The sequence below is a fragment of the Xyrauchen texanus genome, chromosome 39, assembly GCF_025860055.1.
Source record: "Xyrauchen texanus isolate HMW12.3.18 chromosome 39, RBS_HiC_50CHRs, whole genome shotgun sequence".
In the NCBI taxonomy this organism is placed as follows: domain Eukaryota; kingdom Metazoa; phylum Chordata; class Actinopteri; order Cypriniformes; family Catostomidae; genus Xyrauchen; species Xyrauchen texanus.
In genome coordinates, this window is record NC_068314.1 from 8011492 (window position 1) to 8032736 (window position 21245).

General features: G+C 40.4%; 1 protein-coding gene across 4 annotated transcripts in view; it reads left to right on the forward strand.

The window, feature by feature from the left end:
• The window catches only part of LOC127632964 (ERC protein 2-like), a 127493-nt gene that overhangs the window by 46726 nt on the left and 59522 nt on the right, over positions 1 to 21245 (forward strand). For 2 of the 4 annotated variants that reach the window (XM_052111811.1, XM_052111814.1), the window contains exon 3: positions 17831 to 17857. The exons of the other annotated variants lie outside the window; for them this stretch is intronic. In XM_052111811.1, the coding sequence (XP_051967771.1) occupies positions 17831 to 17857 (27 nt within the window). The remainder of the gene's footprint in view (positions 1 to 17830; positions 17858 to 21245) is intronic. 4 annotated transcript variants of the gene reach the window in all.

Genomic DNA, 21245 nt, shown 5'->3' on the forward strand with positions numbered 1-21245 from the left:
CTTTTGAACTAAAATCCAACACTTCGTGTAAGGTTCACAAGAGGGTGGAGTAAAGTGGTCTCTCGTGTGACATATTCGCGTTGCCATGATACAGACGTAATCTCACGTACTTCACACGGTTGAGACATCCAGGATAAGCACACAAACTGTCTGTGATCACAAAAGTGCCCTGACTGCACAATTTTTTTCTGACAGTGTACTACCATGGTATATGTTACAAAAAAAAAAGCATGGCATTACCATGGCATTACCATGGCATTACCATGGTACCTTGTCCAAAAAGTTACAGTATGGTATTAATATAGTACTTTTTGATACTTTTGGTCTTTAGAGTGGATTTTTGTTCTCTTAGATGTGTTGTAAATTCTGTCATTTATTACCCACCCTTAAGTTTCTCCAAACAATTTTTTTATTTAATGATTTTTTAAATATTCACACGTCTTTTCGAAATAAAATAACCAAACTCATTGTTTTTTGTGTCATGATGATGAAATAATCATCATGAAATAATTTTGTGTCCATGTGATTGTGATTAAGTTGATTTAAGTTAATTTATGACATTAAAACTTACATTGACTGTTCAGCCAGTTCCTGCCTCCTCCTAACCCATCCTTTACCTTTTACAATTCCTTGGTGTTTAACGGAAGAAAGAAAGCCATACGGTTTTGGAGCACATTACAGTGAGTAAATAATGACAGAATTTTTATAGACTATCCTTTTAAACACAAAAATATGAAATGCTGAAGAATACATGTAAAGACGTGTCCTTCAAAAAAGACAAATTGACTGAAAAATTGCTTCTCTTGGATGTATGATGCAGAAAAATTTGTGATCGTGAAGGGGGGTAATGGGTAATGAGAGAGAGGGAGGAAGTGATGCTGGCTGCATTGGGAATATTCCCACTGCCAGCTTTTTTCAGAGTGATGACACCTCTCCCTTATCACTCGCTGCCGCATGGAACACATGCCTGTCCATGCTTCAGTGCATCCGAGAGCTCATCACACACACACACACACACACACACACACACACACAGGATTTGCTTCTAAACACTTCTGAATGTATCAGACCTCATGCTCTTAAATGCATGGTTGGGAGCAACAGAGAGACATACATGTAATTACGTTATGTATTTTTAATGCAAAATATGGGTAACTATTCCATTATTGCATAATCAGTGGTCATATTTACAAATTATTTATTTATTTATTTATAGAAAATGCCTTTTAAATATAGTCTGGTCATATATACAGTATTTTAGTAAATTTTACTATAACTAAAATGGAATATATTTATTTTTGACTAAAATGGCATTTTATTTGATTATAATGTGCAAAAATACAATAACATTTCTCAAAATGTAACCTACCTTTTTCAAAACAGTCTGAAAAATGTATAAACATGTAATTATTAAAACAAATTATCAAATATTTTGAAGAATAATATGTTTAATTCAAGTTGTTAATGTATTGTTAATATCTTTCATTATAATTATAATTTTTTCGTCAACAGTATTTTTGGAATTAAAATTGTTTGATTGTCACGATGTGTCTTGTTTGTCTCGTCTTCATTAATGTTGATGGAATCAAAAAACCCTTCGTTAACATAGATTAACACTGGTCACATTTTAAACTGCTGGTAATATACAGTTAAATGGAAAAAGAAATATTTATATTACTAAATTGTTAACTTTTAATTTGACAGTTTAATAGGTAAATAATTGTAGGCGATGACTCAAAAGGCAAGAGGGGAAAAAATTATGAAGAAGTATTAAGTTGTCTATCAAAATATTTTTCAAAATTAAATTTTAAAGCATGCATTCTTTAATCTGTTGTGGAATACATTTTAAAGGCATCCACCCATGCCTTAACCTGTTGATACGCAATTCCCCTGCACGCGGTGGTGACGTCACTCTGCTTACATTTAATATGTAATTTACCGTCTATAAATGTAATTAATGTTAACAAATTTCTTTTCAAAGGTCTAAGGGTTCAACATTGATATCCCATCTCTGTTTCACGATAGCAATGCTCCAGAAACAGCAATTTAGATATTTGTGCCAGGAGTACAAATTAAAACATGCAATATCAAAATGGGACATCATACCTTTGTTATGAAATCGCGATCACCAGATAAATCCAGTTCACCACACTTGGGTCAATTGTCCATGACAAGCGTTCATTGAAAATCATCCAATAGCAATTTTTGTCCATAAAAGTGATAAATCTGAGAAATATTGATATATTCTCCATTGTTTACGAGATCTTGCCTGACAGAATTAACCTTCGTCATCGTTCTTCAACAAACTATGCAATATGAGCAGCATTCATGTTGTAAAACGTCTAGGTTACGTATGTAACCTCCGTTCCCTGATGGAGGGAACGAGACGTTGTGTCGAAGAAGCGACACTAGGGGTCTCTCTTGAGCGCCGCATATGCCTCTGATCTATGAAAAAAGGCCAATGAGAAGTAGACAGACAGTATTTGCATACCCCGCCCCATACGGGATGGACATATGGGTATAAAAGCGTGGAAATATGTCGAGTTCAGGATTTTTCTGAGGAGCCGGAAATGGTCTGGCCACCACAGTGGCTTGGCTCATCGACGTGGCCGGGAGGACACCATGTCTTGCTCCCTCTATCAGGGAACGGAGGTTACATACATAACCTAGGCGTTCCCCGTCTGCCGCTCACTTCGACGTTGTGTCGAAGAAGCGACACTAGGGGTCCAATTTAAATCACGCCATGCGCTGAGCCGTGTACGTGTACTGCTGACACAGGAGCAGGCAGGTATTTCAAGTGCAAAGGCGGCCAGCTGTGTCAGACTGCACCTACACTTCCCCAATGCCCCATAAAAGTCTTCGGAATCCTTCTGGTTACCCTAAACAGGGGAACAAGGCGACACTTGCCAACTTGGGAACGGGCCGAGCCTCGCCGGGCCTCTTTTCTCTCTATGTTTTTGCATAGAGCCTAAACGGCTGGGGCCCTTACACGCATCGTGGGAAGGGGGTCCTAAACAGTTTCCTATTCTTTCAGGGGGGAAAGACCACACCTGCCCAGAAAGGGGGAGGTAAAAGTGGCGAAATATCTCATGTTCCACTCAAGTCGCATGTGGGAAAATGGCGTGGTGGTAGATCCAGCCTCAATGAAGGGGGAGTTGCTACAACACGGCGACCGGAGGGCTGCTGGAACTGCCTAAGGGAGACGTGGGTCCACTCGTAAGGGGACCGTACCGCGGAAAATACACACAGGAGGAGTCCACACAGGAGTCCCGGCCTGTGGAGCACCTATTCCAGTACAGGGTAGATTTGAGTACCCGCAGTGGATTGGGTCAGCGAATTCCTCCGCTGAATTCATCCAGGGATCCGAATGAACGGGATCTCCTGGGAGAGAAAGTGCACAGTTTTACCTCGGCCGAGGGAAAGGGCGCTAGGTGCAAGCGATCCACCCGGTCAGTCCATCAGCGTGTACCGAGTTCTACCGGCTCGGACCTGAGAAAACACGGGATGATACTGACTCAACCCTGAGATTGTAAAACCTCGCAAAGGTATTAGGTGTTGCCCAACTCGCTGCTCTACATATGTCTGCCAGGGAGGTGCCTCTGGCCAGTGCCCATAAGGACGCGACACTCCTTGTTGAGTGTGCTCAAACCCGCAGGCACTAAAGAAGGTATTTCCTCAGGGGAAATCACCAGGGAGGGGCTGTCGCGAGGTCCGAGAACCAGGCGGGCCAGTAGGGAGCCACTAGGGTGACTTGCTCCTAGTCCTCCCTGACCTTGCACAGCACCTGTGCAAGAAGGCTCACTGGGGGAAATGCGTACTTGCGCAGCCCTGAGGGCCAGCTGTGTGCCAGTGTGTCTGCCCCGAGGGGAGCCTCTGTTCGGGCATACCAGAGCGTGCAGTGGGAGGTCTCTCGAGAGGGAAACAGGTCTACCTGGGCCTAGCTGAATCATTCCCAAATCAGCTAGACCGACTGGGGGTGAAGCCTCCACTCTCCACCGGTGTTGAGGATGCCGGGGATGTGATTGGTGCGCAGCGACTTGAGTTGATTTATGTACGCTGCCGCGATGGTGCTGTCTGACCTGACTAGGGCATGTTTGTCTTGAACTAACGGGAAAACAGACAGCAACTCTAGGCAATTGATGTGCAAGCGCAGCGGGGCCCCTTTCCAATGGCCCGTGGCTGCGTGCCCGTTTGACACGGCACCCCAACCCAATCTGGAGGCCTCAGTCGTGACCAGGACGCATCGGGACACCTGCTGCAAGGGTACTCCTGCCCGCAGAAAGCAGAGGTCTGTCCAGGGTTTGAATGTTGTCATGGTCCGACCGCAACGTTGTCATGGTCATGCTCTCGCAGTGAGAACATGACCCATCCACAAACGCTGCCTCGGTGTGATCTTAGCCCAGACACACGAGACAACGCCTGTGGCCATCTGAAGCGGAGAGCACTCTACTGCATCCAGGAACTACACAGGGGCGGAAAGGCATCTTTAAAAAGACGCGTCCTGAAAAGGACGTTCAACGCCACTGTGTAAAGCTCTTTTAGAGGAAAATACTCTTTTACAGAGAAAATCACTCTTTTAAATAAACTCTTAATTTTTTGCGCTGTTGAAGCGCCCAGGGGCAAACTGCACTGCTGTGAAGAGAAGGAGAAAAGCCACTGAAGTGCTCCGTAGATCCAACTGCAGGCAAAGCGTCAGAGGAACAGGAACAGGTGCGTGACTCGCAGCTGACTGCATGATGACCATTGGCTCCGAAGAAAATTTCTGAATGAACTTGACGTATTTCCCCGCTTTTATACCCGTATGTCCGGGGGCGGGGTATGCAAATACTGTCTGCCTACTTCTCATTGGCCTTTTTTCATAGATCAGAGATGTATTCGGCGCTCAAGAGAGACCCCTAGTGTCGCTTCTTCGACACAACGTCGAAGTGAGCGACAGACGGGTAACTGTATATTTTCTTATATATTAGAGTCTCGGAAACAAAATGATCCTGTCTCCAAAGTCAATTTTTAAAAATGTGGTGTAGTTTTATTCATAATAGCCAAGTAGTGCAGTCAGATTTTGTGTCGTCTTGAAAGTCGGAGCCTTCATTTTTCTCTGTACGCTTCCATTGATTTTACAGAGAAAAGAACCTCATTTTTTGTTAGATCATCGTCAAATTTGAAACATAACTTCTTTAGACTTGTGGCTTTGAGAACGTTGTAGTTCTGGGTTGTCTTGGCACTTTTTTTTTATAGTTTTTTTAGATTATAAAAACATGTTCAGCACAAAATATTTCCATTACTATAAACTTCAGCTTCTCTAACTTAAAAAAATAACAACATATATTAATTCTGAATTCTGAAAACTTGGGAAATAAAGCCTGAAAGAAAGTGTCTTCTTTCAAAATAAACTACAACTGTGTCCATACTCCAAAGGGTCCAGTAAATACAACCATTTAAGTTCAGGTATGTGCTCAAAAAGTATCAACATGTTAATATACAGTGATGCCGAAAAGTAGTTAGCCCCTTCAGCCACACTTCAGTATATTTGACTGACATTGCATTAAATGACACAATATCAAATCAAGTGACTGCAAACACAAATAATGCTTGACATTTTCAAAGAAATAACTTCAATTTTCTGAGCATTTTGACATAGCTTTTAACCAAATGTTGTCAAGTTGGTTTTTAGTTGATATTTAAAATCATCCCCCTCATGTTCATACAGGTGAAGTTCAGCACATTAACTAAAGACATGTTCCACTAACGTTTAACAACCAGAAAGTGTTCAGATACTTTACACATTCTTCATTTTAAACAGTTTATCACCTTGTTTTTGTCTTTTTTTGTGAAATGTTTCACTTGAAAAGTGTGCTTGTGCTGTCTTTTTTTATAATAAATGCCACTTTTATATTTTGTAAGCTAATGTGAGGACATTGGTGTATTTTTAAATGTGGCTTCAGTATCCAAATAATTCTTCAGGCTACTAAAGATCTGGATGTAAGGAAGGAGTTAATTCTGGGCAACATTTTGCAACCCGGGGGTTGTGCGAACTGTTGTAATTATGCAAATGGAATGATTGGACCGTTTCCTCAAAGTTGTTGCCAACCAAGACAGATTATTGATTCAAAACGGAAAGAGAAGGTGGAGATGATGAGGAATTGGGAAGGAGACAGACAGACAAATGTCCTGTGCCCTTAATGAACTTCCTGACCAAATGAAAAACAATCTGTGTTTAGGACAGGGGATAGAGCAACTGAAATAGACTATTTTAATTTGCTTAGGTTTATTTTACTCTAGTCTCCTCTGTTTTGGTGTTCTTTTGATGTGTTTGAATTTGTGTACAGTATGTTTGCAGTCATGTGTGAATGTGTTTGTGTGTGTGTGTGTGCGTGTGTGTGTGTGTGTGTGAAGCAGTCTGAATTAATTTGCTAATGTGCCTGCAGTAAAGGCAGGCGACTCCCTACAGCTGCATTAGATTCTTTAAGAGGTAGTGAATGCAGACAGAGCGACCTATCAGCACTGACTCATAAAAGGCCAATTAGCCATATTTGTCATCCCCTATGTGAAATAAACATAACAGTCTTTGTTTAATTCACTCAAAGACATTGTGAAAGACATTTCAATTCAATGTTTCCATATTTCTATATAGCCATAGTTTTAAACATAAGATTTTATTAACACCATATTAGTATCTCACAAAATCTGTCAATAATATGGCTGGGACATATTTCTCCATAAAGTAAAAAAAAAAAATTTTAAAAGAGAAAAGAAATAGGACATTTTATGTTGCTCAAATCAATATTTATTCTATTTTATGACAAAATTCTTCCAAATTCTCTTTTACTTTAAGGCAAAAAAAAAAAAAAAAAACAAGTAACTGATGTGTTTATGGCATGTGTGTGCGTGGATCTATGTGGAAAGAATGTATAATGGCAGAAGTGTACCAGGCCAAAACGGCATTTCTTACAGAAGAAAGTGGCAATTGATGTAGAACTAAGACAGGCTGCTCACATTTGTACCATTTGTCTCAGAAACAGCACTGCCCTCTGCTGGGCAAAACAAGCCATTACAATTTCATGATACATATACTGTTAATTAACTACACTACGTGCCATAGTACAGGGTATAGGCCCTTTTCACAATGACATCAGATAACTTCCGCTTTTCCGCAAAGCAGTGTAAACGCACTTCCGTTTTAACTTATGCGCGCTGGTTAAAGTTACTTCAGGAAAACACAGAAGGTGATCATCGACAATACGAAAGGTAAAATTAAATTAATAATAATATTTACGTATTTAGCGTTATTGGTTCTTATATTTAGATTATTTTGATGACGTTAATGATCATACGCAGGGTGAAGGAGTACCACATTTGGGATGGGCTTGTTCCTCTTTCTATGGTAGGTTCAGTCAATCAGTTGTGGGCCATCTGTTGCCTACTCTCAAACTATCAGGGACCTCTTGATATCAAAGGGGACAAACCCGTCTGAAGTGCTTCCTTTCTTGGGTGAGATTAATTCTTAATTAATTCTTCTACTTTTAGGTGTTTGACACTGTGTAGATATACTGTAAATACATGTGCTTTGTAATATATTTTTAAATTTGCTACATTTTCTATGCTTTGTATGAACATAGGGGTTACTATATTTTCATGGTTATTAATGAACAATGTTGTGAAGCGTTCTGTAAAAAGTTTATCCAGAGTAAAATGAATTTACATCTTAACCAATAAAAGAAAGAGAATATCTTTAAAACTTGCCATTTTTATTATTTACATATTTGGTAATAGCATTTATGTGAGATGAAGGAAACTAATACAAAACTTTCATAGCAGCTCAAAGCTACAAACAAGGTTGAAAACTGGTTGAAGAGCGACCACTGCTCGATAAGACAAAGGATATTTACATACAATGCAACACTGACTTAAGTTGTAAATTGAAAAAGTATTTACAACAGGAATTACATGCATCAGATGTTCATAGAAATATTTACATTTGAAAATTCTGCCTTAATGTAATAATACATCCATGTAGATGTTGTGATAAAAATAATCCAGCTTCTGTCGCATTGAGTTGATGATCTCCTCATCCCTAAATATTCTTTCAACTGTGAAGTCAGTGTGGGTATCTGTTATAAAATCACACCACTGAAGTCCGCTTATGGCCAGCTGGCCTTGAACCTGATAGTAATATTTGTGGCTTTCCTTAAGGCAGGCCTGGCCTCGAACTGTGATCAGGTGTTTAACTTGAGCAACATCTTCAACATCACAACACTTAACCTCTGCCAACCCAAATGGTGGTGTTTCTCTGGGGTTGAAAACTTTGGCATCAGGGCTGGCTGCAAGGTGAGGTGCATCAGGGTGGATGAGGACATCACAGAAATCAGAATATTGCCTTAGTATGTCAGGCTCCAGGTCCAGCCCTCTTTTCATAGCTGCTGTCTGAGGAGTTCCTCTCAGAATGCGAGCAGCTAAGGATTTTGCAGTTGACTGTCCACGGACATGACATATCTCCAAATCTGCTGGCTGTAAGTTGGGGTTTGCGTACCTGGGTCCACAGCTGGCATTCTGACTGCAGTCGTGTTTCTGCCTCAATAGCAGCAGAGATCTCCCTTGACACTTTAAGGCTCTCTAAGTGGCATTGTTGCTTTTAGTTAGGCTCAAATTGTATGTGAAATTTAAAATTGTGACCTTCAATGGGCAACTGAGGAAATCCATGGGCACCAGGGTGTTTAATAATGTCTACTTATCTCAGGAGGGCACTGGTAAGAGAGCAAATACCCAAATGGCACCGGGCCAAATTTAGAGTCCACAAAATTAAGGGCCTCAAGCCCGTGGAGCAATTTGCAAATGCCTGGTTGTGGGCGTTTGTCTTGCAGTTTCTCAACACTGGCAAGGATGTGAGGATCTGGAAGAGGACCTGACAAAAAAGTGAGATGTATATTTTAATAAACGTGAAAATGGCACTGTCTTGAAGCCCATGGTACAGTAGTGAGCACTTTGAAACAATAATGCCACAATGTGGTTGCACAGTGCTTTCCCAGCAGAGCAGGTACATGACATGCATTTCAGTACCACAGGAACCTCTTTAGCATGAAATGTAACCTGATAATAGGAACATGAAAATAAGTCTTTCCTGCACAACAATTTTACATTTCATTTGAGTAATTGAACAAACTTAAGGTTTTAAAGTAAGTCCATGAACTTTGAACACCTACTTTATTTTAACATCACACAGCATATTTCTCAGTCCTCAAACAACCCTCTTCTGTTTTTTAAATGTAAGGTTGTCATCTAGATTTTGGTGCAACACACTCATTGACATCAGGCTGAGAAACACACTGAACCACAATGGAACTTTGTGGGATAACGTTACTGCAAAGTGTCTGCAACCGCAGCAGAACATGAAAATCAGAAAAAGCTGAAGGTGATGAGCCTCCTCATTTTTCCTCATGGACCTGTGACAACGCCCTCTCACTGTCACCTCATCGACAACTACATTTGAAACTATTCCAATGCAATGTTTTGGTGAAAGGGCACAACATTAACAATGAATGCGTGACTGACTTTTATCTAACAATACACAATCTGTAGCTAACATCAGTAATAAACATGATTGCAACAAGAGTTTACAGGTCTGTATTACAGTAAATTAATTAAGAATATGGACTTTCACTGCAGGAGAGAAAGCTAACAACTATCGTTATCCTAACTCCTCCGCTAACGTAATTTGGCGGGACAATACAAAATGCTTACCTTCATACGCAAACAGGTACTGCTCAATGAAGAATTTGTATCCTTTGTCAAGTTTGGAACGTGTTGTAAGTGAAAATTTGTCTGCAAGTCGCTGTACATCATCTAGATGTATTTTTGGCAGGTGTCGAAGGGACTGGGTAAACTCCATAGCGTTCCACTATGCTGGCGGAAGTAAACATACACTGCTTTGAGTCAGAACGGAAGTTGCATGACGTCACGTGAAAAGGGCCTATTTGTCCTCCGTTTAGTATCTGTACTCTTTCCAGGTGTTTTCACGCTTCCATTTGATTTTATGGCTTCCTTTGGTCTTTGTGACCATTTATGAGATGTGTATGTAGTAGGATGAGACCGATCAGACACATTTCTTAGCAATATATGGACACATTGTGCTGCCTTTAACTAGTGTAACTGACAGATATTTAGCAAATAATGGGCTGAATAAACTTTTATTGCATGAAACTATATTTGAGCGTCTTTACATGCACAGTAATGTGACTGATAACTATAAAAATGAATGAATGAACTTAATATTTATATAGCGCTTTTCTGACAATACACTCAAAGCACTTTACACCGCGAACAGTGGACTCTCCTCAAACACCAGCAGTGTGCAGCATCCACCTGGATGATGCGACGGCAGCCATAGTGCGCCAGTACGCTCAGCACACACCAGCTATTGGTGGAGAGGTGAGAGTAGTTATAGAGCCAGTTAATGGATGGGGATTATTAGGAAGCCATGACCTCTACTCTTTTCGAGAAGTGTTCTTCTCATATTCAAATCAGCATTTTCAAGAAAACCGACAATGTAAAGAGCCTGCGTTTACATGAGATTTGAAAAAATCATATTCTTCCCTGCTTTTAAAGTAATTTACATATATATTTATTCATTCAGCAGACACAGTTATACAAAGTGAGGAACATAAGCAATTTGTTATACAAAAGCCAACAGTAGTTCAAATCACAGCTGGGGTAGTATAGAATTTAGTCAAGTCATGTCAATTTTATATTATATTTTTAGAGTGATCATTGTGTAGTTTGATTAAATATGATTGTAAATAGAGATGTCCCTATCAGAATCGGCCGATATTCGTCTTAAATCCGTGATCGGCCGTTCGTGCCTAGATTTAGGGCCAGTCTTTTTTGCAGCAGGCAGGCAATCACACATACACTGTTCCTCTAATGAAAGATTGCTTTCTCAGCCCTTGAAGCATGACAGAATGGCCTATGGAGGGTGAGTTGTTGCCATTTCTAAGCATTCACGAATTTAAACTTTCAGACATGATGTAATTGAGATGAATATGCGGGTTTATTTGTAAAAACTTGTAAAAATTACATGTGTATGAATAATAAATTGCCCATTTTCTATAGTCGTTACGGTAGTTATTGGGACTCGTTGCACAGTGAACAGGAATAGGACATAGAGGCTGCTAACAGGTTTAAAAATGAATTAAACAACAAATAAACATGCAAATACATGACATGACTTGTGACAGTCAGACATTGTGTTGAGTGATAGAGACTGTTTGAGCAACCATGAGCGCTTTTGTCTTTACTCTCTTTAACATGAGCGCTCTGTGTCAAAGACGTGCACTCTTCAGGTGCTCTCAATATCTCATCATCAGTCACTCATCCCAATTTAAATCAGATTAATGTTGGTCACAATACCACTAATAATAAAAACTGTTTTACCTTCAATAATGACACCGCATCTTCATGAATTTGCTTAAAAGTGATTGTGATTTGTGTTACAGCAAAGCTCAAAGACAGTAAACAGGCCATAGATATTAATGATTTCTCACTGGAGCAGTTTTAGAGCAAGTTATGAAGATATTTTTTCTTATTTTTGAATGTATCTCTGCGTGTGTGATGCTTTCATGGTTTTTACTGGTTGTCAGTATGCCACAATGGCATTTTGATATTGACAACAGAACTATTAATAACTGTTTCATTATTGTTGAACCTGGGCCTGTTCAAGTGTAACTGTTTACGCCACTTAAGTAGAATTACGACATTTTTAATTTGTTTTTATAGAATAAATTTTTTGTTAGACTATTCAAGTCAAGCTGTTTACACCATTTGTAAGTGTATGTAAGATTTCTATTCATCCATACACAACTCAGTGGATTTGTGATTTATTTTTGTGCCTGAGTATTAAAGTTAAAATAAGCTATTACGCTATTCTAAGTAGAAGTTAATTTTATATGTGAGTTTTATAAAAATGCTAGCTGCACTAAGTTAAATGCATTAAGCTGAAGACATCTTTTAGTTACTTTGTTTACTTAACTTATTGTAATATAATGCCAATATTAGTTATTTATGTGCATTGCAGGTCATGGTTTAAGATTAGTAAACTAAAGAAGTGTTAAGGTCTAGTGTTTTTTTTAACTGTAAATTCATGGCTAATGTCTTTGAAGTCCATCCTGGTTTAACTGCAGAATTTCACATAGATGCATTGTCCTTGTTAGTTGGCTGATGAAGGCTTTTGTTGGCAATTAAATTTGTAGCCTGTGTATTCCATTTCAAGAGTGTAGTCCATCAACAGACAAAGGCAGAGATCAATGAGGTATATTGCAGTTCAACCGGCAGGACATTTCGGTAAGGTTCGGTGGTGTCCATCTTAAATCCAATGTTCAGGTAGTGGCATATGAAGTATCATATGAAGAATTTATATATATATATATATATATATATATATAACCCATGCACGATCTGTTGAGACCTTCTCAACATTCAAAAAACAGCTGAAGACACACACACACACACACACACACACACACACACATATATATATAGATCGTGCGCGGGTTGGACATGCATTCCACCACTGAGGAACAGAGAATGTGAATGATTGACTTTGTGCCTCGTTGCAATGGTGCCTCCAAGTGTCGCTCATTCTTTCATCGCAGGGAGTGAGAGGGGACATAGACTTGGAGCAGGAGTTGAAGGAAGAGCATGCTGTTCCATCAGCTGTCCTAAATGCCTAAGTTAACCCTCTAGAGTCGACGGACGCGCCGGCGTGTCCTGTTGGATATTTTCGTCATTACAGCGGAAACAACTTAAAATACTCCGTTATTTTTGGGCATACAGATAAGTGTAAGATATCAGTAGAGACTATAAAGGGTCTACTTGTATCTGTGTGCACTCACAATAACAACAAAACCTTTGTCTCTGTCTCCACAAGCATATTTCTGAAACACGTCAAAAAAATTACTGAAACTCCGCGAATACTTATCACACAAACATGAAACATATGTCTAAAGAAAGCTTAAAATGTCTACTTTTAAATAAAAGAATTCAAATTTAAAACAAATATTCTCCTGCAATGTAATCTGTATGAAACAAAGCGATGTACATTTTTTACTGGTTCATCTAATTATCTCTAATGTGATCACACCCACCAGCAGAGTGCGCCATTCATACGCTAATGTGATGAGAGGATCAAATCAAATGGTAAACGCCCCCGACTGTGCCTTGAAAACATATAGTACTTTCACTTATCTGCACGTTTAAATGACAGCACGATACACAAGTGAGATAGCTCCTGGATAGTGACGAAGCGTTAACATTTTCCTCAGAAGAAGAGCGGGACTCCGATGAACGTTTGTATTTTGAAGAGAGACTTGATCCAGCCGAGGATACAATTTCGGACGAGTAAGTCATTTAGTTTTCATTAGTTGACATGCTATTTTATATAAACATGTACATGTTTTACTAGTGGGACTGTTTCCAGACTTGCCAGCCAGGATTCAGAGTATTGAAATTTGAAAGCAAGTTTTAGTTACATTTAAATGCTGTTTCGGCTAAAGTAGGTATTTAAATTGTATGATATCAAATTATATGAATGTTTAGAATATATTTTATCTAGTGTTTATGCTGCCTCATTATTATCAACAGTGCTTGCAAATATGTGTTCAGGTGTAAATGAGTAAAATGCACTTTAAATATGCCCATATTAGAAAATCGCCATCTTATAATGATTTCTGAAGGATCATTTGACACTGAAGAGTGCAGTAATGATGCTGAAAATTCAGCTTTGATGAAAACGGTTCTTTTAAATTGTAAAAAGAGTTCACTCAATGTTTTTACATTATTTTGGATAAAATAAATACATTCTTGATGAGCAGAAGAGACTTCTTCTAAAACTTTTATATACGGTAGTGTAGGTATAAAACTAAGTAAAGTCTTTATGTAAAGAAAATGTATAGTCAGATTGCTTCTTTTAACTTAAAACTTGATTTTGATCATTAAGTCTTCTCACATTTGTTCTCTTTCTGTCACATTCCTCAGTGATAGGCCCAGGGGAGGGGTCTTTTGTCTTCTCAGGTGTGAATTACAATCCATATTCAAGATAGTTCACCCCTCCTTGCATATGACCTTAATAACACTAAAAGTGTCTTCCATCCATCCATCCATCCATCTTCAACCGCTTATCGGAAGTCGGGTCACGGGGGCAGCTGCTCCAGCAGGGGGCCCCAAACTTCCCTATCCCGAGCCACATTAACCAACTCTGACTGGGGGACCCCGAGGCGTTCCCAGGCCAGTGTGGAGATGTAATCTCTCCACCTAGTCCTGGGTCTTCCCCGAGGCCTCCTCCCAGCTGGACGTGCCTGAAACACCTCCCTAGGGAGGTGGCCAGGGGGCATCCTTACCAGATGCCCAAACCACCTCAACTGACTCTTTTCAACGCAAAGGAGCAGCGGCTCTACTCCGAGCTCCTCACGGATGACTGAGCTCCTCACCCTATATCTAAGGGAGAAGCCCGCCACCCTTCTGAGGAAGCCCATTTCGGCCGCTTGTACTCGCGACCTAGTTCTTTCGGTCATGACCCAACCTTCATGACCATAGGTGAGGGTAGGAACAAAATTGACCAGTAAATCGAGAGCTTTGCCTTCGGCTCAGCTCTCTTTTCAGTGATAACGGTGCGATAGAGCGAGTGCAATACTGCCCCGCTGCCCCGATTCTCCGGCCAACCTCCGCTCCATTGTCCCCTCACTCGTGAACAAGACCCCCAGGTACTTGAACTCCTTCACTTGGGGCAAAACCTCATTCCCTACCTGGAGTACGCACTCCATCGGTTTCCTGCTGAGAACCATGGCCTCAGATTTAGAGGTGCTAATCCTCATCCCAGCTGCTTCACACTCGACTGCCAAGCTGATCCAGTGAGAGCTGAAGGTCACGGACCGATGATGACATGAAGACAACATCATCTGCAAAAAGCAGCGATGAGATCCCCAGCCCACCGAACCAGCACACCTTCCCCACCCGACTACGCCTCGATATCCTGTCCATGAATATCACAAACAGGATTGGTGACAAAGCGCAGCCTTGGCGGAGACCAACCCCACATGGAATGAACTCGACTTTGTGCCGAGGACCCGAACACAGGTCTCGCTTTGGACGTACAGGGATTGGATCGCCCTAAGAAGGATCCCCCACCCCGTACTCCCGCAGCACCTCCCACAGTCTCTCCGGGGGACCCGGTCATACGTCTTCTCCAGATCCACAAAACACATGTAGACCGGATGGGCATACTCCCAGGCCCCTCAAGGATCCTTGCGAGAGTAAAGATCTGGTCCGTCGTTCCACGGCCAGGACGAAAACCGCATTGTTCCTCTTCAATCCGAGGTTCGACAATCGGCCGAACCCTCCTCTCCAGCACCTTGGAGTAAACTTTACCAGGGAGGCTGAGAAGTGTGATACCCCTGTAGTTGGCACACACTCTCTGATCCCCCTTTTTGAAGAGGGGAACCACCACCCCGTTCTGCCACTCCTTAAGCACTGTCCCAGAGGGCGTGTTGGGATTTAGGAGTTCTTCAAAGTGTTCCTTCCACCGCCCAATAACCTCCTCGGTTGAGGTCAACAGCGTCCCATCTTTGCTGTATACAGCTTGAATGGTTCCCGCTTCCCCTCCTAAGGTGGCGGACGGTTTTCCAGAAGCACTTTGGTGCGGACCGAAAGTCCTTCTCCATGGCTTCTCCGAACTTTTCCCACACCCACTGCTTTGCCTCCCTCATGGCCGAGGCCGCAGCCCTTCGGGCCTGTCGGTACCTTGCAACTGCCTCCGGAGACCTCCGGGACAACAAATCCCGGAAGGCCTCTTTCTTCAGTCGGACGGCTTCCCTGACCACCAGTGTCCACCACGGTGTTCGAGGGTTACCACCCCTTGCGGCACCTAAAACCTTGAGGCCGCAGCTTTCCACCGCGGCTTAAGGTGCTGGCTCTCCACCACGATAAGGTGCTGGTTCCCGGAGAGGTAAAAGTGTCTTACAAAGGTTAAATTACTATATTTTTTTGTATGAATGAGTGATCAGGATGGTTTTCGCATCATTTTGTAGCACAAAATCTAGGCTACAAGATCCAGTTCTCAAAAGATCTGTGGACATATGTTTAGTATGTGTTATATGGCCTTATTTCAGTTACTTAAAATGTTAGCATAAACGTTATTTTCTCAAAAATACAAACCTGTACATACATGTTGCTCACATATTATTGTATCCCAGTTTGTGCTGAATACAGTGTAATCAGACTTTAGCCATTAATGTGTTTTTAAGCAACTGAAAAAAGCACAAATGTCAAGGCATGCCAAAACTTCTCCAAGGCCCAAAACACCCTCAGAATTCCAGAGGGTTAAATACTGGAATTTGATGCAGGCAGCTACAGGTAGACAGTGTAATGAGATCAAGATGTGAGTGGCATTCGGAACCAACTGTAGTGGCTAAATTGTGCTACTGGGGAGGCCGGCCAGCAGAGCATTGCAGTAAACAAGTCTTGATATGACAAGAGCTTGGACCAGGAGCAGCGTAGCATATTCAGACAGGAAATGTCGGATTTTCCTGACGTTGTAAAGTGCATACTGCACCTGGAAGACAGTTTAGTTGGTCATCAAACAACACTACCAGGTTTATGGCTGTCCTGGTTGGTGTTAGGATTGTACAACCAAGATGAATTTTGAGGTTGTGTTCAACAGATGGGTTGGCTGGTCAAAATGTAAACAGTCATGAACACATCTTGCCCACACTGTATAAGCCGGTAGGAAGCGGTACAACATGATCACACTGGAAGTTGGCATGTTGAGAGTTCCAGTTCCCCAGGGTCGGCCACATTATGCCGAATCACTGACAAGTGCCATCTCAATTCAAACATTTTTTGCATCAGCTCAAGCTTGTTTACCTCCCATTGTGGCATGACCGTAATTGTGTTGCATCAGCAGCATGGGAGACTCAGGTTCGGATCCCGTGTTGAAACCAGGAAGTTTGCATAATCTGTGATGATCGTGATTCAGTTGCATTTTTACCTCTATCATTACATTTTGACTCCACTGATGGTTAGTTTTGGGATTGGGGGTAGACTTTATAAAATATGCAAATATTTTTTCTTCACTATATTACATCCTGTACAGTTAAAAACAACTTGCTTCACAACTCGCTTTAGTGGACATTTCACCTGGAAAATGGAGCTCACACGTGTCCATACACAAAACAACACCTTCCGCTTTTGTAACTGGGGACATTTCGGTAAATACAGACCAATTTTAGCTAAAGAAAAGTCAACCTACTCTTTCTGATTTTACTGTGAGATAAGTCTGGCCGGTGAAGGTGTTTACATGCAACCTGAAATCGGGGTAGGTAAAAATCTACTTGTGCTAATAATTTTTTTATCAAACCATTTAATGATCCATTAATGATCTTACCTGTAAAAGGAAAATAATTTAAGGCTTTTACAATACCTTATACATTTTCAGATTATTAAGCACAGTTTAATAATGTGCATGTAAACACACTTATAGTCCTACCAAAAAAGCATAATAATGGAACATCTAAACATCTTAAGGATGTTAAGATATTTTCATTAGAAAAGAAGAATTTATTTTTTCAGAGTACTTCATTGTTGTACAATTATCCTTTCTGATCCATGGTTTATAGTATTATGTGTGTAAAATGGATCATTATTGTTTGAAATTGAATTATAGTATTGATTTATGCCCTCTGTCATTGCTCGGTCCATCTCTTTCTGCTGTTTTGTGTTATGATGTCGCTCTGCACTCACTCTCTTGCGTTTCATTGTCTCTGTTTTGTTGCACCCCACAATCATGCAGCACCTGTTGGACGACAGGAGAACAAAGGTTTGTTGTCATGTTCGCCACCGCAAGCGTGTGTAGAACATGGTATCGCACGACCAATGTGAAGTGTGTCTCTGATCTTTACACTGATCCAGATTGTCCACTAACTTTGTGTGTTGTTCCGAGTTATTAGGGGTGCACAGTACGTACAGTTGAAGTCAGAAGTGTACATACACTTAAGTTGAAGTCATTAAAACTATTTTTGAACCACTCCACAGATTTAATATTAGTCATTTAGGACATCTACTTTGTGCATTCAGAAGTTGTTTACAGACAGATTGTTTCTATTTTACAGACAGATTGTTTCTATTTTAATTAACTATATCACAATTCAAGTGGGTCTGAAGTTTGCATACACTTTTACATGTTAACTGTGCCGTTTAGCAGCTTGGAAAATTCCAGAAAATCATGTCAATACTTTAGACAATTAGCTTCTGAAAGGCTAATTGGAGTCAATTGGAGGCATACCTGTGGATGTATTTTAAGGCCTACCTTCAAACTCAGTGCCTCTTTGCTTGACATCATGGGAAAATCAAAAGAAATCATCCAAGGCCGCAGAAAAAGAATTTGTGGACCTCCACAAGTCTGGTTCATCCATGGGAGCAATTTCCAAACACCTGAAGGTACTACGCTCATCTGTACAAACAGTAGGATTCAAGTATAAACACCATGGGACCATGCAGCGATCATACCGCTCAGGAAGGAGATGCATTCTGTCACGTAGAGATGAACGTAGTTTGGTGCAAAAAGGGCAAATCAATCCCAGAACAACAGCAAAGGACCTTGTGATGATGCTGGAGGAAACAGGTAGACAAGTATCTCTATCCACAGTAAAATGAGTCCTATATCAAAATAACCTTAAAGGCTGCTCGGCAAAGAAGAAGCCACTGCTCCAAAACTGCCATAAAAAAGCCAGACTACAGTTTGCAAGTGCACATGGAGACAAATGTCTTACTTTTTGGAGAAATATCCTCCGATCTGATGAAACAAATATTGAACTGTTTGGCCAAAATGACCATCGTTATGTCTGGAGGAAAAAGGATGTGGCTTGCAAGCCGAAGAACAACATCCCAACCGTATGGGTGGTATGGGGGTGGGAACATCATGTTGTGGCTGTGCTTTGCTGCAGGAGGGACTGGTGCACTTCACAAAATAGACGGCATCATGGGAAAGGACAATTTTGTGGATGAATTAAAGCAACATCTCAAGACATCAACCCCAAGCATACCACCAAAGTTGTGGCAAAATGGCTTAAGGACAACAAAGTCAAGGTATTGGAGTGGCCATCACAAAGCCCGAACCTCAGTCCGATAGAAAATTTGTGGGCAGAACTGAAAAAACATGTGCGAGCAAGGAGGCCTACAAACCTGACCAGTTCTGGCTGGAGGAATGGTCCAAAATTCCAGCAACTTACCGTAAGAAGCTTGTGGAAGGCTACCTAAAATGTTTGACACAAGTTAAACAGGCAATGCTACCAAATACTAACAAAGTGTAGGTAAACTTATGACCCACTGGGAATTTGATAAAAGAAATAAAAGCTGAAATAAATCATTCTCGCTACTATTATTCTGACATTTCACATTCTAAAAATAAAGTAGTGCTCCTAACTGACCTAAAAAAAGGAATGTTTTCTACGATTAAATGTCAGGAATCGTGAAATCACATGTAAACTTCTGACTTCAACTGTATATATTGCATATACTGTATATACTAATAACAGCCTTTTTTTTAATTATTGGGATTTGTCTGATTAGTACAGATTTTAGAGGTAGATAATATCGGAGACTATTTTACTATATAATCTTTTCTATACCTTTTATATGCCAGGCCTCATGTTAAATAGTAACTAAACAGTTATCAATCTTTTCTACTCTACATTAGGACTGAAACGATTAGTCAACGTCATCGACAACGTTGACGATAAAAGATTTTCAACAAAAAGTTTAGGTGTCAAATAGTAGTTTCATCTCATTTAACGTAAAATGAGATCATATGAAACTAATGATGACGTGAGAGAGGAGCACAGCAGCTCACGTCTGACGGAGAGGAAGAAAATGCATGTCCAGATGCACTCTAAACATTCCAAACAGCTTCAGATGATGTAGATCACAAAATAAAACGGAATTATAATGGAAAAATGCAAAATAAGGTAATTCAGTAGCACTGTCATCGTGAAATAAAGCAGAGCCTTATCTGGCATTCCACTTAAGCAAAACATGCATGTCAGAGCATCTAAAAAGAAAACAACCTGGCATTATATCTTTAATGCATCCTCATTAAAGTCAAATCATAAGGAAGTGAATCATAAACAAACTATAAAAATGGCATCTCTCTGTGCCGTCAGCGCCACGTCAATGAGTTGTGTGAAGGGGGAGAGATTGAAACTGCAACGACTTGATGTGAGAGAATGCATCCTATTTCAAATGAATAGAAAATTAATTGTGAGGGAACACATACTATTGAAAGGGAATGATCAACTAATTGTTAAGTATGCAAACTATTTTGTATCGTTTTGAATTTATAATAACAAATTTTGTTAGAGAACGCAAACCTATCGCGAGGGAACACAAAACATATTGTGAGGGAACACAAAACTTATTGTGAAGGAACGCAAAAACAATTGTTAGGGAATGCAAAACTTATTGTGAGGGAACGCAAAACTTCATGTGAGGGAATGCAAAACTAATTGTGAGGGAACGCACAACTTAATGTGTGGGAACAAAACATTTTATTGATAGGGAACGCAAAAGTTAATGTGAGGGAACGCAAAACAAATTTTGAGGGAACACAAACCTTGAATGCTAAATTAATGTGAGGGAACACAAAACCAATTGTGAGGGAATGAAAAACATAATGAAGGGGAGCGCAAAATTGAATGGGAGGTAACGCAAACGATTGTGAGGGGACACAAACTACTGTGAGGGAATGCAAAACTTACTGTGAGGAAAAGATAACTAAGAGATCGCAGAACTTATTGTGAGGGAAAGCAAAACTTATTGTGAGGAAATGCAAACTATTGTGAGCTTTAATGCAAAACTTTATGAGGGAAAGCAAACTATTGTGGAGGAATGCAAAACTATTTCAGAAAATAATTCCCTGCCTCTCTTATAGGGGGCTCCATAGTTTATAAAAATAATTATTGCTTATCAGTCAAAAATCTATCAGTGCATCCCTACTAGCTACTGATCTGAGATCTAAATTGCAATATAAAAAATTATATTTGAATGGATCAGGTCATTATTTAAGGACAAACTCAATGTGTAACCTATTCCCTCGCCTATTGTACTCTATGTTCCTTCAAGATAAGTTAAGAGAGTAGTAGCCTACCCTTAAATAACTGTTTTTTCCTGATTTTTAATCTTGAGCAATAGCATGCTTGTGATATTCAACT